The 19,226-nt window shown below is 33.6% G+C and overlaps 2 protein-coding genes across 2 annotated transcripts; both read left to right on the top strand.

Annotated features, from left to right (window-relative positions):
• Positions 1–1,171: 1,171 nt before the first annotated feature.
• LOTGIDRAFT_152166 (hypothetical protein) lies at positions 1,172–3,294 on the top strand (the record flags this gene model as incomplete). The annotated part of the gene is made up of 4 exons (XM_009045624.1): positions 1,172–1,294; positions 1,524–1,612; positions 2,937–3,009; positions 3,094–3,294. The coding sequence occupies 4 exons, from the start codon at positions 1,172–1,174 to the stop codon at positions 3,292–3,294; spliced, it is 486 nt and encodes a 161-aa protein (XP_009043872.1).
• Positions 3,295–17,447: 14,153 nt separating this feature from the next.
• Positions 17,448–18,024, top strand: LOTGIDRAFT_152167 (hypothetical protein; the record flags this gene model as incomplete). Its single annotated transcript, XM_009045625.1, has 2 exons — positions 17,448–17,577; positions 17,852–18,024. The coding sequence occupies 2 exons, from the start codon at positions 17,448–17,450 to the stop codon at positions 18,022–18,024; spliced, it is 303 nt and encodes a 100-aa protein (XP_009043873.1).
• Between the last annotated feature and the right edge of the window lie 1,202 nt (positions 18,025–19,226).

The raw sequence follows: 19,226 nt of genomic DNA on the forward strand, positions 1-19,226 counted from the left end.
GATTTGGTAACACGGTAATTAAGTCATAGTAATACGGTCACACGGTGATTTGGTAACACGGTAATTTAGTCACAGTAATACGGTCACACGGTGATTTGGTAACACGGTAATTTAGTCATAGTAATACGGTCACACGGTGATTTGGTAACACGGTAATTTAGTCATAGTAATACGGTCACACGGTGATTTGGTAACACGGTAATTTAGTCATAGTAATACGGTCACACGGTAATTTGGTAACACGGTAATTTAGTCATAGTAATACGGTCACACGGTGATTTGGTAACACGGTAATTTAGTCATAGTAATACGGTCACACGGTGATTTGGTAACACGGTAATTTAGTCATAGTAATACGGTCACACGGTAATTTAGTCATAGTAATACGGTCACACGGTGATCTTTATGTTTTTTTATTTAATCATATTTCATTTATAGCACCTCAATGATAACAAGAGCAATAAAAATGGCACACGGTGATCTTGTCACAGTCATACGTTCGCAAGGCAAAATGGGTGTAATGATAGCACTAGTAACTAGTGTTAATGGTAGCACTAGTAACTAGTGTTAATGATAGCACTAGTGTAGTGATAGTACTAATTACTGGTCGGTCCTGTTTTCCAGATACATATTTTAGAAATTTCATAATACTTGGCACAGAACGCTGCCTAGGTTAGTGTTTTGTTTGTGCTCGGCCCAGAGCTGGATTGACTTTGTGGGGGCCCCGAACAGTATTTGGTATTCAGCGTCTGTGGGACTCCTACCCCTTGGACAATTTCAAAAATTGGGATCAATTTCCTTCTATCGTTTGACAGAGCAATTAGTCCTCTATCGGAACCACATGGCATAATGCCCACGTGACTCACAAAGTGGACGCAGAAATGTGTGAAAGAACCCTCATGGGGACGAAGAGACAAACACAATGATATGACGTCGAAGGTCATCGAAGGTCAAGGTCAAGGTCACGAACCCACTGACGTTTCGACAGTGACCGTCCTCCACCATTTAATGAACCTAGCTGAATATCAACTACAAGCTGCCGAACTGTGACCAAATTACCATGTGACCTTATTACCATAACGCTCTCAACGGAGTAATATTGCCTTTCAAGAATGGTAGACATCAATCCCCCAGCCCCAACCAAAACGTATATGGTCGTTAAAAGCTACATATGAGTGTGTTTGGTGTTATGTCGACTAACTGTGGTCCGGATGAAGTAACAAAACCAGAAAATGTATTCGATGTTTCAGATTTGGTAGAAAGAAAACAGGAGTTACGTTTTATTTATTTGGTGGTATTTTTCTGTTGCTAGCAACGATTATCAACACAACCACTTGTTAGTATAAATACAAAAAGGTCAATGAAAGACAATATTTTCCGACCAGCAATTGACATATTATAGTTTTGTAATTGAAATTGCATTTAACAGTCCTAGGAATAATCTAATGACATACAGCTTATTGTTGTCATCTCTTTCTTTGTTTCTGTTACAGCGGGTCATATGTCTTCTGTGTTGATAACAGAATTTAATCTTTTTGGAAAAAATCGGGGCGGAAGGGGCATTTTCAGTCTGTTTCTTCTACACACCAGAACTCTTCCCGACCAATGTAAGGTAAGGAAACTGGAACAAGTACATAGATCCGAACCAGAAAATGAAACCGGAAATCCAAAACAAAATGTTGGCGAAACTTTGGTAGCAGCAAATCAACTTTTCACATGAGGAAGTATATCAATCATAAGTGATTAAGTATTTTATTATGAAAAGTGGTATCAGCTGTCTAGAAGACTCGTGAAATAGACCGTGAACTGAGAAAACTTGCTTTCGACAAAATTTTAAATTGATCACTGTCAATGAAGTTAACCGTTTATGTTTTATCCCCTTTCCCAGTGGCGGAGACAGGTTAACGTCCCTCTACCCCCCTTTGGCTCCGCCAGTGCTTTTTCCATCGCATTCTATAGACTGCCATGTTAAATCGACGTTATTTATCCGATGCGTACGTATAGTTCAGAACTGGCTTGTATAGGAACGCACCCACGAAAAATTAGTGACTTGATGACCAATTTAAAAAGTTCAAGGGGCATAACTGCTTAAAATTTATTTCTTAAATGTCAATAGTTCATCAGTCGAAAACTACAGTTTTGAAAAAAAAGAAATATATTGTTTTAAAGCTGTGAATTTGCAAATTTTGATTCTGTTCGAATTTGTCTGCTACGTTAATTAGAACTTACACCAGAGTCCTCAACAAGAATTTCACATTAACCCTCTATGAACTGCTGACTGACATGTTACGTAATATTTTTAACTTATTAATGGTATTTTTTACAAATTTTTTCTCAAATTTGATGATGCATATTATTTTATATAATTATGAAATAAAAAAATCAGGATCACAAAAGACAATCTAATTTAAGGAGATGCTGAAGTAGAAAGACAGGGGTTGTGGAAGCTCGTGGTCAAAAGTAATTATTACTTGAAATGTGGCCTGGTAGAAAAAAAAGTCGAAAGGCGAACAATCGGATAAAATGTAGTCTGCATTAAATTTGTACAAAAAGTTAGTGATAACATTTTAGAATCAGGATTTTCTGAAACAGCAGACTGCATGGAATTTCTAAAAAATGTGGCAAATTGAACAAAAAATCAGCATTTAATGGCGGATTACTGAAATTAAGGATTTTTCCGCTACATCATTTCTTATTTCTGGAGTCTGATGTCTGGAAATGTATTTAAAAGGTAATTCCGCGGTCTTGAATGTCTATCCCGTGCCAAACATAATGTTAGTATTACAGTTTTTGCTAGGTACTCTGACAACAATATGCCAAAAAAATAAATAAAAAATTAATCATCTCATTTGCAGCTATAGCAATATTGATACTCCCACAATTTGTACTAATGCTTGAAATTGTTATCATTAAATTAAAATTGTTTTCTACTTTAGGAACGTTGGTCTTGGCTCGGCGTCAGTTGCAGCTAGAACTGGTGGTATGATAGCACCGTTTTCCAGGCTAATGGTAATTTATGTTAATTTTCAACATTCTGATTACACAGCTCTGCAAAATTCAAAATCCACTTCATTATTACAAATTTAATTTTAGATCCAGCATATTCCATGGGGACCCGGAGCGATATTTAGTATTTTCTGTTTAGTATCAGCTTTTCTAGTGATATGGTTACCAGAAACTAAAGAAAAACAACTTCCACAAACTATGGCAGATATCAAACTTCTCTATCCAAAGGGGAATAGGAAAGCGGTTAAAGATGTAGAATTAGAACACGGGTTGAACTTCTTGCAGTAATAAATTAGTTACATACTATGTCATGTACCATGTCTTGTGTTTGACTGGGTCCAGACCCAGCTACAGAAATGCATTGCTTTGTCCGGCATCTCAACCCTTCAAAATTTTAGAATGAGTTGGGGTCCCTCCCCCGCGAATAATTTTGTTGAATAATGCTTGTTAAGTTACAATCGATTTATCGGATTCTACAATGATTAAGATGCAAAGTTATGATATTCTCAAAACAATATTGTGTAGTTAAAGTTAACTTTGGGGCTCCAATGGTCAAAAGCATTAAGGAATTTAGATAGGCACAGGCATGCAGGCTTAAACTCTAGTGAGAGAGTATTGTTTCGCAGCTATTTGAATAATATGATATATTTTGAATATATGAAATGAAAATCCATATTCTTCATAATATGAAAATATAAGAAGAATAATGGTCCCAACAGGAAAGAGATAGAAAAGAGATCCTGTTAAGGACACATAAAGCCGTTTTTTGTTTGTTATTCCAGTAACAACTAGGTAGAATCTTCCACTATAAATACTTTGAATGACTGATGTGTGATTGAAGTCTTCGAAAACAAGGTTACAATTTAATTGATCTAAAATGATACAATTAAAAAAAGGTTGTAGAGCGTTATGGATATATAAAATTATATATATATTATATATAAGATATACTTGTGAGTGAAGTTTGTCGGTGACTGCATTTTATATACCAATAGGCCTACCATTGATAAGAATAGTTCTGATTTCGACATTTTATAGACACCAGTCCTCATGTCAGTTAAGTGGTATAAAGTAAATGATATCTAATAAATAAAAAAAATCTGATAAAAACTGCAGTCTCTATTGTGTTCACAAGTCAATTGTGGGCGAACGGACGGACCAGACCGACAGAGTAACGGGCGGACAGGGGCGACGGCAATAAACGACCACATTATAATATGGGCGTATAAAAATTATGTACATTATTTTCTATCAAAACACTTTTGATGTAGAATTGGACAACGAGGGATAATGAGGACAATAAACAAATGATTTACATTCCCAAAACTGGTGACTTTATCGCTTTTTGAGTAAAAACAGAACAATTCATAAATCACGAGAATCAAATCTCCAATATACCCATACATACAATACATACCCGGTTAGTCCGAAACATCTGCCTCTGTTACAGCCTATGGTGTCAGAACAAAAAGACCATGTTAAATGGGGATTTTCAAAGATACTATTGAATTACCTTTAAGATGATTGTAAATTTGTTTTGGACATCACCCTAAATTCCGTTTTGTTAGGAGCACTTGACTTTGTGACCTTTTGGCTTTTTCGCACGCAGTTTTAAATGGCCGATGCTAGATCAGTTTCGCCAAAAAAACTTTGATAGAACCGGACAATTGACATAAATAGTGTAGGGAAGAAATGATGGTATGATTGAGCTACAAAAATATTCATCTCTCCAAATATAATGTCCAAATATAATGGGTTTTGCAGATCCGAAGTATCTAAATAAGTTTAAAACCCACACACATGCGGAGATGCGTGTCCCATTTAACAGGGCCTATTTTTTCTGTTCTGACACCTATCAGCTATCAGAGGCTGGAATAGAGACAGATGTTTCGGTCTTATACCCGGTTTCATCCAAATCCTTTACCAGGCCATTTTTCACTGTTTTATGTTTGATGTGTTTGACAAAAAAATGATTTGAGACTTGACTTGAAAATTGTAGTGCAATTAAATGTAAATATCTATCAGCCATAGCTGTCATCTGGACAAATCAAAGCCGTTCATTGAAAAATTAGAAATAAAGAAATCTTCCCAGTCCCCACATACATTATTATGCATATCAAGTTAAGATTATTTTTAAGAAACATCAGAATATAGAGAAATTGAGTTCCATTTTCCTCCTGATAGCGAGCGTTGTCAGCTAGAATACTTCCTTTTTTCTGTAAAATTTAGATAAACTTGAAGCTGATCAAGTTTCATCCAAAATGATTAAAGCACATACTTCCACATTAGCATACAGATTTCCAGCTTGACTTGCCATATTTATCGTGACGAATCGAAAACAGTATGAAGCGAAAATAGTGCTTTGTTTTTTTTTACTTACCAGTAGCCTGGACTAGAAGCGCCGGACATAACAAACAATTCAGCAACAGAATCTTCATTTTCCTAATGAGTTTGAGTACTGTAGTACTGTAGAAAATAGTTCCGTAGAGAATATATATACCATTACATTAATTGCCAATAAAACATATCAATCATTCATTGCTATATTTTTATGTTTCTGCAATGTTAGTGTTACAGCTGGTGATTCGAGAAATGGAGTTTTGTATCCTCCTATTTGGCTTTAACTTTTTTAAGTCATTGCATAAAGGTACTGTGTATGGTTCAGGATCGTCGTTACAGGAAATCTTTTCCTATGGCATGTATTTTTTATGGAAGCCTACTGCGGCAATATCACCATGAGGACAAAGCGTCCGTTCGCATTATTGGTAATAGATTGAGAATCTGGCTTTAAGTCGATTTAACTTAAAATAATTAAATGTGTATGTATGTTTACAAAAGTAAATAGATGAATACTTATATCATAGATAAATATCAATATGCTATATCACGAAGTATATTTCTCAGTAAATACTTAAAGGGATTGGCCCATAGTATTTTAGTCGTAGAAACAGGATTTTTTAACTGAGCTAATCAGTAATATTGTTCACAGCTCACCGTCGATTCAAATCCATGTGAGTCCAGAATTATTAATATTGTTAAAATGACGACTCGTCAATTTAAGATACTCTGTGATAAAAGACATATATAGAAATAGTGAGTAAAATTCGTAGTTTGAAGTATTTTTAAAGGAATTATGTGATTTTCGTACATTTCTAGTATTTCTGAAGACTATTTACATATATTTAAGACTAAAATCAACCGCTTATAATGGCTTAACATCTGTCCCTTTAAATTCGAAAGGTTAACATACCATACGAAGGGTATACACATTGAAGCGGGAAATAAACGTCTGCATGAGTAGTGGCCTTATTAGAAACCGAATCAGGGTAGTTTGACCGCATCAGTAACATTTTGAATTTGAAAATCCTCTATAAACATAACTACATCAAGTCTGTAGGGCTTATTTATGAACCGATTTACCTAAAATTTTCTTTACTATGTTCATTGTTATAAGCCTATCTGGTGAGGCTAAAAAAAATTCAATTTTTAAATATTTTTGTCAAAAAAATTTGAATCCAAAATTTTCAAAAAAGCTCAAAATTTCTAACTCAGTCGCTAATTATCCGATTGATCTGAAATTCACAGGACATATACAGAATGTCTATACAAATAAATTTATACAATCAAAATTTTTGTATCACTTCCGGTTTTTCGTGAGAACTTCCGGTTTTTAAAATCACGCCTGGCACCCCCACTTCCGGTGTAAATTTCAGATGTTGGCAAAAACCATATATTTTGTCTGTCAGTCATAATTAGAATTCACTTTGCAGAAAAAATCCAGACCGGAAGTGATGCATAAGCCGTCGTCTCGGACTGACCCATTTTAGCAAAAAATTAATTTGTCCTCCATTTTTTATCCGATTTTTATGATTTTGGTGTCTATTAAACCTTGTAACCTTGTCTACAGTTTGTTGGAACAGAATTTTGAATTTCGAATTTAAATTTTTTTTATATTCGTTTGAATTTTTTGAAAAATCTAAAGGCCACACCATGTGACCTTGACCTTCGATGACCTTGAAAATTTCACTGAAGGATGTTCTTGACCTCAGCTATCCACAGGTGTACTCATATTGGTTGAAAAATATTAACTTCCGGTTAAATAGCCATTCAAAAATTAACATTTTTGACAACTTTGGACGGCTGTATGACCTTTTCTAATAAACACAGAAAATTATTATTTTCAATTTTGTAATTCCCTTTTGATTATCTTTTCAATGAGATATGATAATAATCCATTAAATTATGTTTATGATTTTTTTCGACTGAGAGTTCTAACTTACTTAATTAACTCCTAGCAATATGGTTTGTATATTCAGGATCTACTCAATTTTCTCTTTTCAACGATATGTGACATGGGTGGTTTAATACAAAATTGAAATTGTGAAAATAGGCATAAAAGTGTTAAATGTTTATAAAAACATGTGATAAAAATCTGTAGATTGTGTGGATTAAAATGATTGACAGGTGTTATAACAGGTTACATAATATGATAGGAAAGCTATCCATATGAACTTTTGACATGCAGGTGTGAAGTAGTTTGGGTCATAAACAGATTAATCTGATTATGTAATCTTTTAACACTAAAAAAAAAACCTTTTTTCAATTTTTTTTCAATTTTCACTTACAATAATGAAAGCACTGGCCTAGGTCACAGAGCAATAGATGTTAGGGTGTATTTATTGAGACGTATTGGTGTTATTTAGACTGAGGGAATAAAAGCAAACATCGGGCTGTCTCTAGCAAACACTGACCGTGGAATCAGAATACAGAGCGGGATTCTAACCCACAGCACTTAATCGCCTAGCAGGCACCAATTCAACTGGCTTCCGACTGCGCTAATCCTTAGCAATTTTATCTTCTGCTAAGATTATTATAGGTCATAAATAAATTATGGTTATTTATTGACTCGCCCTCGTGTTTGAAGGAATATGAATTGCATAGGGTAATCATTGTCTACAGCCATTTAAATATGCTTAGGTGAGAATTACATGCTTTAAATGAAATATTTTTTACAATCTTATATCTGTCTTAGATAAATTGTTAACAACAAATAAACATATTTTCATTTAAAGCCTTAAATAAATGAAGACAGTTCCACTTCCGCCAAATGTACCACGTGGTAGTATTGGTATTGAGAGATACGAAAGCCCTCATGTTAACTATAAGGGCGATGTTAGACGCCAGTTCCCATTACGTCTCGCCCATGCAGTTACTATTCACAAAGTACAAGGTCTAAGTCTCGATAGAGGCGTAATATCACTTCATAAAATATTCCAAGCTGGTTAAGCCTGTTGCGTTAAGCAGAGTTAAAACATTACAGGGTCTTACAATACAAGATTTTACGGAAAAAAACATATATTGTGATGAAAAAATTGAATCGGCATTAGGAGCAATGGATACTTTTTTAAAACCCGAAAACGAGACCATATCAACTGATACTAATATAATTTTACACAATGTTCAGGGTTTATCTATCCATATAGAGGATTTACAGAAACACAGGAAAATGCTAGAAGGTGATATCATTTGTTTAACAGAAACATGGCTAAATAATTCAACTCCAGCAAAACTAAAGTTAAATGGTTTCCGTCTTCACCACCATCCTCGAAGCAGCAGCTGATGACACTAGAGATTTCAAGTTTTTGAAAGAAAAGGGGCACGGAGGAGTAGGAGTATATTATAAGAAAAACAAAAATGTCAACATTTTAAAATTGGGAGTTTTAAATATAGAACACATTACTTTGAATATTTTGATAAAAATATTAACGTAATTGTTATCTATAGACCACCCGTTTATCGATTAGATTTATTTCTCCCAATGTTAGAAAGATTATTAGTTGAATTACAAGAATCTGGTTCAGACTATGTTATTATGGGGGATTTCAACCAAAATATCTTGGAGGGTCATTTGTCTATACTAAATTGTTTTCAAAAATTTGGTTTTCAACAACTTGTTCAGCATTACACTACTGAAGGTGGGACACTTATAGATCATGTTTATATCAGTAAAGAAATTCCGTCACATAATGTTCACATTTCACACATACCTGTATATTATAGCTACTATGAAGCTATTGAAATAACCATACGATAAGTTATATTGATACAAGATTGAATTTACCCTTTCACAAAACATTTCATTTAGCTTGGCTCAAAGTAGTCGAGTCAACACCGGGCTTGAGAGGGTTTGAAGTTCAAAAAAGTCTTACAGCTATCAAGCAAATTATCACGGGCCACGCTCAGTGCTGTTCACAGCTCTAGTTTGTCAATTTATTTTTATTCTGGGCACTATATATGCTAGTTTCAAGCCCCGAATCCCATGAGAAAAGGTGGTTTCTGTCAGGATCGTTCTGATCTGTGTGGTCAGGCATAAATTGGTATGATTGTATCAAATGATGTTTATAGTTGTGGCGGGTGTTCCGCAGGAAGCTTTAATATATACTCTTTCAAAAAAGAGAACACAGCTTTAATGTTAGTTTAAGTTTAAATTCGAAGCAGTCATATTCTTAGGTATTCATGGTATGGGATATAGATTTTATGACTAATGCATACACCATATATTATAACATATTATTTCCTACCCTGGTATTCAAGTTTAAGTCTGCTTAGATTCAACATGGAAGAGCAAAGTATGGAGCTATCTGTAGATATATTATATTCACAAACTTCAGAGACAGGAATGTAATATAAATTTTACAAACCTATCAAAAATATATAAAATTAAAAGAAAGTAAGAGTATAATATACATGTTTTGGTCGGCAGTTAATATTGATTTGGTATATATTTGAAATAGTATTCTTTTTTTTCAGTTAAGGTAGATGCAGTTCAGGAATGTGATTATGATATCACAGCTATAGATTATGGCGCTGTATCTAGTTAAATTAGGATCCAAATTAGATTATTTAAATTCTTAAAATCTCGTGGTCATTTCTTAGATAGAAATGACTAATCTTGTAAAATTAAAGTATTTTTACGAATAATATCTCCTATCTTATTTACTTTTTTAAATTCTAGTCCTTATATAACATAATTTAGACCGTAGACTTTCTAGAACGCAGAACGCGGATTGTAACTTTTGGAACTTCACCACTGGATCGTATCAGTTGGATTCTACTCTTTGGAACTTCACCACTGGATCGTGTTAGCTGAATCATAATCTTCGGATCGTCTTTTCGTACATTGAATATTAGCCTACGGAAATTAAATTAGACCACGTGACATTTTCTGCATATCATTATCGTCCGTGTTTCTAAACATAAACTATCTCAAGTAAAGATAACTCTGTGTATTTCCTACGCAATCTTTCAATTTCGCTCAGCGTCGTACTTTTGAGCTCGATTATTTTATTGTTGACATATGATTTTTTTGAAAATAAATAATTTAATCTTCACATTAAACTACCGTGGCACAATCAATGCAAGCGGACACGAAAAAAACAACAACAATACAACAATACACAATACACCCTAAATATATAATAAAATGGGGTCTACTTCACAAAGTGGTTTTTAATAATATATATTTCATTGTTTTGGCTTTATTTTTTGAATTGCATAGGGAATGCATATTTGTCCATAAATCAATAAATTAGCATTGTATATCCTTAAAAATAAATTTAATGAAAGGTAATATAGTCCCACTGGCAGCTTTGATTATAAATAAAAATATTTAGCAGTACTGTAACAATCACCCGTATGAAATATTCAACCTTCAGTCATATACTTCTTTTGAACTTTAGGGGGTGATACTAAACAATATTACTAATGTTTGTCAAAATAAGGCAAGAATCGAGCCTTTAAGTGTTTACGAGCTGAAAGTTTAATGCGTTTTCAAGAGCGAGGACAATAACTCACATTTTTTTATTTCCAATATCATCCATTGATGATATTAAACAATTTCACAAAGTTTCGTCAAAGTCAGTCAAGAATTGTGCCTTCAAATCAGGAGTATTTACAAGCAAATAATTGCACGCGCTCCAAAGGGCAATAACTCTTTATAAAATTCTTTCGATTATTTTATTTTCGATAGGGTTCATTCTTGGGTTATTGAAAAAACTCACACCAAGTTTCGTCAAATCCATCAAGAATTGTGCCTTTAAGAGTGTTTACGCGCAATAATTCATACTAAATATTTTTCGATTATTCTGCTTTTCAATACGGTTCATCCTTTGGTGATTACACCAAGTTTCCTCAAAATCTGTCAAGAATTGTGCCTTCTAGAATTTCTGAAGACTATTTTACACATAACCGTTTTTTAACTGTATATATTCTGCGGTACTCGCGACATACCACAGTATGTTATACTGTGAAAGCGAGTAGGCCTATTTTGTGTAGTAGACCAAATTTGTGTCGGCTAGGTTGTATTGTTGGGATAGTTTATTTTTCGTTAGGAACACGGACGATAATGATATTATGCAGAAAATGTCACGAGATCTTATTTAATATTCAAGGTAGGAAAAGATGATCCGAAGATTTATTGCCGACTTCTCATAACCCATCATTTTAAAATTTTCTGAAATTGGTTTTTTCTTTTCATTTTTCCCCTATTCATTTTCCTGGTCGTTTCAATGTTAGGCTTTGTGTTTTTGGTCCTATATTTAACCTGCTCGGTACACAGTGTACTGATCCTTTTCATTCTATTTTTAGGTAACGGATGGAAATGGTAACCAACGACAACCAAACCAACGACAACCAACCAGAGAAGTTAAATCTATCTCGTTTTTACGGATATACTTCATAGTTAAATAGCTCAGATGTAACAAATCTTGCTGCCTCCCCTACTCATATCTCTCACTAGTTAGGTTTCATGTTAGGTTAGATATGCTAATTCCATTAGGGGTTGCCGGCCAGCAACATAATAATTCGCTATACTTGTTTTCTAATTAATATAGGGCTATGATAGGGACTACGATTGGGGCGTTTGAGATTCGAGTATGGGACTAAGCAAGATTCAAAATGGAAATATACCAACAAATCATAGAGGTACTGTAGGGCCAAGAGGTGTGGGATTGTACCTTGATTAGTATGTTAAACTCGTATATGCATATATGGGGAAAAAATCTCTGTATATGTAACAGTATTGTATAATTATATATTGTAACAACTTGTTTTTATTTAGTCTACACTATCTGGCGTAAAATTAACCCCCTCCCTTTCCACCATGAAAAACAGCACATTTTTAGAGAGCACACTGGCCTCAATTCCTAGGTATGACAAATATTTAGGTTAGTAGTTGTTATCAAATCAAAACTGCGATATCAGCATCCGCTGGAAGCGAACGTAAACTTGTCCTCTACCAACTATCAAAGCAAAGATATAGTCGGCCTACATTACTGGAGGAAAAACAACTTTAAAAGTAATAACATTTAATTAAAAAAATGGAATGGAAAATTTACACAAATCAAAAACTTAAAAACAAAATTATATACACCTTTTTTTTTAAAATATCTCTAATTTCTAACCCTTCGAACACAAACAGTTTTGAACGCGAACAGTTCAGTGTTTAAAGGGTTAACAGTCTTTGGCTATTCACACAAAAATGCAGTGCTACTAAATTATCCTAAATTCTTTATAAATCTATTTTATATACGATTCATAATTGATCTTGCAGAAAATATGAAGAAATTTTACAATTGTGCATAATCATCAAAGTTTCTGTGGCCACAATACAGTACAAATCGTACGACTGTAAATCTGTAAGCTCTATTACAACTTACCCAGCGAACACTAAACTTCCAGGATTTCCTTGGGCTAAATATTCGGGCGAAAAACATCTTTTAAGACAAAACTACACTAGTCCGGGAACCCGTTTAGATTTACGATTAGATTCAAACGATAATCTCAACCCGAGGGAAGAATCAACAGAATAGACCAAGCGGCGTTGACATTCTATGCAGAGATCATAATGATTTGGAATTTAGACATAATGGTGATCAACAAATGATTCATGTATTAGAATATATTCCAAATCCTACTTTTAGAAGCTGTAGTTATTGAGAGATTTAATAGAACTCTAAAAAACAAATTAATCAAAAAGTTCACAGAAACGAATTGCCAAAAATGGCTTAAACTATTACCTATTGCTGTCGATGAATATAATAACAAAATACATTCATCTATAGGTGAATATAGGTACACAAGCCTAAAAAAATCCAAATATTATTCCTCATATTCGTTCGCCTTCCGTTCAAAGTTTGATGGTGGACAGGTTAATCCATCGTGATTTTTTTTCAGTTTAAAATTCTGACCAGCATCCACGGCAATTATACGGTCTGTCACGTTTGCCTATCCCGTCCACCCCACGTTGTCTCACGTCCATCCCGTATTCCCCACGATGCCCTGAACCGTGATTACCATGGCCGTCAAGAACATAGTGTAAACAAAAAAAAGCATTAACATTTTGAAGAGTCTTATCTGTTACCCTTAAGGTGCCCTCTTTTACTCCAAGGAGTACAGATTCGCTCGCTATGGTCAATAATGTGATCAAAATGTCAGGCTGAACAAAGCAAATAATTTTCTGCTGGGCAACAAAAATATAACAGGAATCGTTCAGTTTGGACGGAATATTCGTAGAATTGGTCAGCGGCGACCAATGAGCTACTTGAGTAGTGTCTTTCGTACGAAAGCCTACACGTCGGTGGGATCGGTTAAATTTCTTAAGGGTATTTACCACGGAAACTTTGCATTGTGTGAAAACATTTTTTCTGGAAGCCACGCCTTTTGACCTCATTTGCATATTGCTGAGAGAAATGTTGAAAATGATATGTCGAAAATGATAATACCAAAATGATATGTCGAAAATGATATGTTTAAAATGATAATACCAAAATTATATGTAGAAAATGATATATTTAAAATGATAATACAAAAATGATATGTAAACGTGTAGGCTAATTAGTGAGGAAATGACAAAACACAGTTGTTTTATTAAAATTTACTTAAGCAATATGACAAAGTTGACGGTATCATAATAAGTATTTTGACATTCTGAACATTTCAACAATGGATTAGACAAATACTAGCATATCATCTTATTTAGACCCAAAAACCCTTCCATAAAAGTCAAGGCAAACTGATATGAATCGTAGTCACGTTGGAAAATCCAAATCCAGGCTATAGATAAAGATCTTCAGTTACTCTAATAGGCTATAGGGACGTAATGGCTTAGTCAGTTAGACGCATGCTCGCTCACTTCCTGGTTTTTCCTGTCAGCATACATAACATTACATTTAGTATATCAGATAGTTTGTGAATGGAGACTGTTGATGACAATCGATCTATTCCTAGATATTGATATTTATGTTACTGATCATTCATTCTCTATTTTCACCTTCGATATATGTGGAAATTGGTATTCCCAGGAAGTTACCTTCACTCGTGACTTTGCATTTACATGGTGAGTTAGTTTTAGTGTATTCGCATCAGAACATTAGTAGCCTACTAGCACGATACTAAAATTTCATTTTATATGTTTCGATAGGATTTAACTTACAGTAGTAGTAGTAAAGCTAAGATACCATTTACGCGGTAAGTCTAAGCCGTTATAGCGGAATATGCGGACGCATCAGTCCAAATGGCAGTTTTTTTGTTTTTTTGTTTTTTTTTTTTTTGGAAAGGGAGCAACATAACCTGTTACTAATTGCTTATAAATTCATACAATTGAAAAAGCATAGGCTTATAGGCAAATAATACGCCGCTGGTCGGTTCATGACATGCTCATGTAAAGGCTGCAACAAGGTGCATATCACAATAAGGTATAAGAACTAAATAGGATGGGGAAGAGTTTCAGCAATACTTCAGGATGATCATATTCTGGATTACCCAAACCGATTTTGTACTAAGTTACCGCATGATCGACTCAGTTTTCCGCAGCCGCAGCCATTCGCAACCGCGTGACAAATCTCTCATTCGGACATATGGAAGCACTCTCGTCTATTTACATGTTTTTCCATTTTTGCCGGATAAGGCATAAGGCATGCCGCCACGGCTTAAAGCGTTTATGGAAACTTAGCTTAAGATCGGGCATTATCGTGCAAATAGAAACCGTTTCAACTACGGTTTAAATTTTATAAATTAAACCCATGGGCCGATATGTAAGTAGTTAAGTAGGTTTATTTATTATACATAGATACAATTACAAAGTTTATAAACAACAATGATAAAACATTCGTCCTATAAGTCACTCTGAATTAAAAAAATGTGGAAAATTACCTGTATGACTATGATATAATATAAATCAATATAGTACGCATGAGATCTAAAGGTTCACTAAACGCTTACAATTCTAAGAAATACCTTAATTGTCATTATTCATAACATTGTATATGAAATGTGAAAAGTTTACTAAACTATGCTTTTACTTTTTAAAATAGTGCTCAATACATTAATATGTAAATGGATATAGAAATATTAAAATAGAACTGAATTCTTAATTGATCATCTTTGTATAGTTTTGGTCGTATATAAACGGATCGATAATCTTGCTGAACACTCTAGAAAATGCAGGGGAAATATTTCTGTACATATTTCACGTTTATTTTTATTACAGCGTATATTAGTTTTCCATCACAATACACAAACATAGATACACTTCTTATAAAATGTTTTCGTTTATGATTTTTATAATTTTTATTGGTATGTGCACCTTTTCTTTGAAAAAAAAAGTCCAGCCAGACTGCCCCTGGTTAAAAATAAATTTGATCTGATTGGGAGTTACCTGGTTTATGTTACAATTTCCAGACAAAAACTGTAGTTATTCCGGATCCGCAGCCATAAAGACTATTTTCTGATTAAATTAAAAAGTTTTATCAGCCTCAAAATAGTGCTGATAGTCTTAAAATATATTTGCGTTGACAAACATATTCTTTCCCACAGAGAAAAAATGCTGACCGACTAATTTCATTACTTCAACTACAAACTATAACACATTGCCCCTCCGGATATATTACGTGCTCTTCCGAATAATAATGCTACGCGACTGCCATAGAATATGGCTTACGGAATACTAGTAGATGAATTATTTGCAAAAACTTGAAAAGGGCGAGAAAGCTAGGGTAGAAATAAGAAAGGAAAAAGTCTAGGAAAAGGGCGAGCATTTCCATTACCCATTTTCCGCGCGACATGTGATTCACATAGAAATGTAAAACTATGCTTGGTTAACTCGCAGTTAAAAGTTCCCACAAAAATATTTCATAGCTTTAGAAAGTTCCCGGCACCAAAGTACTCTTTGATTGCGGTGTAAAGCCACCATTTTCTCGAAGTGATAAGGTTTTCTTGGTAAAGGCGTAGAGATATTTTAAGTTCAACCAATGAGAGGCATCGGAATATGGGCCATCGTCATGGTTGCGCATAATTAGGTCACGACGTCACAGATCGTAAATAAGTTGCTTGTTTCAATCTTGTTTTGAGCGGAAAGTTTGGCGATTTTACATGAATTATGGATATGAAATTGCTCTTTTGTGTTCAAATAAACAGTAATATGCAGTTGTAACTTTATATTTGAAAAAATCCAGCGTAATTTCCTCATATCCAAGGTTATCTTCAAAGAAGCATAAAGGAAAGGGATAAACGCAGCCTAGCCTAGTATCTGAGATAATCGAATGTCCCATGCCATAATTTTAATAGGCTATGTGAAAATCACTTGACGGTCTTTTATCAAATATGTAATTATAAGAAATCTTTTTGATAAATGATAGGCGAAATTTGAAAGAAGGGATTATAAAATTAATATAATAATAATAATATATATTAACTATAATCTAAGCCTGCATAGGCCTACTTCTGTATATGAAAATTACAAAACATTTTTTTTTCAAGCATATTCATTAATTAAAAAAACAAGAAAGTTAAAAATAATTTTATAAAATTAACAATACCATACAAATACAGGTTATATAACAAAATGTAACTTAAAATTTCAACATATTTTTCAAGTTAGGGCCAATAGTATCATTAATAAGCTTATGTTTCATATGATTTATGATTTATATATACTCATATGAAATTTGAAATACATATATTTGGCTATATAGCATGATGTTACCAGTTTTTGCAAGAATTCAGCAGAATTTGTTGAAAAAAGAAATTGATATTGCATGTTAAATTTATACATTGTCTTCCCTTCCAAAAATACTATGTATTCATGTAATAAAGAAACATCTTAGTACCTATAACATATTGAAAATGATTTCTTTTTTTTTAATAGAAATAAGTAAAATAAATCTGAACTGAGGTAACAGGCAGCTTTTCAACAGGAAATGTATTGTCATTTGTAAGGTGAAACAGACAGGCTTGTATTGTCCCAATCCTATTGCTTAGTACTAAAACTTTCTTAGGTTTAAACAAATTCTCTTTGACGATCGATTGATAATGAAACATAGGCGTTTTCATGCTCATGTTAAAGGTTTATTTAACAATAACCAATTTGTGTTAAAGGTTTCAAAATGTGTCATAGAAGAGAAGAACGGGGCTGGTATGAATGGATAGAAGACAAGGAAATGTGCCAGAATAGTTTCAAAACATCCACGAGTACAGTCAAAAAGTATCTTCAAAACAATGATGTATTAACCAAAGGTAAACTATTTGAAGCACTCAGTTGATGAAGTTGTGCAATCTAACACGACAAATTTATCAGAACATAAAAAAGCAGGAGAAATAAACTTGAATGATTTTTTTCACTCTGATAACTTAATGTATTTTTGCTCTAGACAAATGATTTCTTTCTTCTTGTTTGTTGCAGATGGTACAACATCTTGGTATTAATCGGTCATTCAACCCTTATTTTGAATGTATTTTGGTATTTTCGCAAAAAAAAGTCATTAATTAAATCCTTCTTTTGTTTTTACAGAAGTAACTGTAACAGAAACTTTGTCAAATAAGCCTAAATGGGCAGAAAAGTCAGAATCAGAAGAAAAATCAATACCAACAATGGACACATTCGATTCAGCTGTACTTCAAAAAATTAAGGCAATTTCAGGCGAAGATATTTCTCATAAACACGCTTCTGAAGGTAGTTATTAGGTTGTGATATTTTTGAAAGCAGGTGAAAGACAAGATTTCTGTTTATGGGGACATCCGCTCGGTAGTCTTTATTGCCTTATAACCATTTAAGAATCTAAATAGGCCTATGGTTTTGTTGACATTTTTAAATGTGTGTATATCACGAATATCATGTTTTCAAAGCTTTTTCGTCAAGGGGCGCAAAAAGAGAACTTTAAAAACATAACGAAAATCCTTATTATGATTTTAAATATTCAAAGTATAAAAACAGTGTTTTTTCGTCCGTTTCAAAATATAAGTCTTTATATCCATTCATTCCTGAAGAGTTTATTGACGGTTTGGGCGAATCAACTTAATGGCGTATTTTCGGAAGTTAAATTTATTTTAGGGATTATAAAACCTACAGTTTAGGTGGCTATTAGTATTACCATACATTGTATGTGCAATGGAAAACAAAATGCAACGTCGTCGAATAAGAATGGACGGGAGACAAGCGCATGATGACCCGGCCAATGCCCCAGAAGAGCCCTGGATAAGCAGGACATTTAATCTTGTCTTGGAAACTGTTGTGACATAAATAAAAAATCGCTTAGAAAATAACAAGAATTTGCTTCAGGTATACAGTCTCCAAGCAATTTCAGCTTTTTGAAACATACAAGACAAACAGGGCCAAACCTGGAAGGTTTTCTTCACAATCCTTTTAAAGCAAAGATTGTCACAGACATGCCTATAGCGTTTTATTCAATGTTTTTTTATTGCTATTTCTAAATTCTTAATTCTAAATCTAATTGCAATCTTAATTTGCATGGTTAATTGTTAATTTGTCATTGAAAATTGACATTAGTATACAAAAATCATAATTTGTACTGAAAATGAGCATTCTTCGGTAAACATTCGGTTTTCCAATCATTGAATTAATAGAATTTTTGTCAAAATATCCTCAAATACAAATCTATAAATACAAATCTAGCTCAACATAACTTCAAATGCAAAACGTCAAATACGAAACACAAATGTTTAATGACAAATTTCGCTCAACAAATCTTGCGAAATAATTGTCGAATGAATTTGAAGGTCATGATTATGACGACAGATGTCGCTGTACAACCAACATAAAATAAGATATAGACTATAGATAGCCTTTATCATCCAGTTCAATTTCAACGCGATTAATTACAATGACTTTCTGCAATTTCCATAAAGACGTGGACCCCTTACAACGA

This window comes from Lottia gigantea (genome assembly GCF_000327385.1).
Source record: "Lottia gigantea unplaced genomic scaffold LOTGIsca_1, whole genome shotgun sequence".
Classification (NCBI taxonomy): Eukaryota; Metazoa; Mollusca; class Gastropoda; family Lottiidae; genus Lottia; species Lottia gigantea.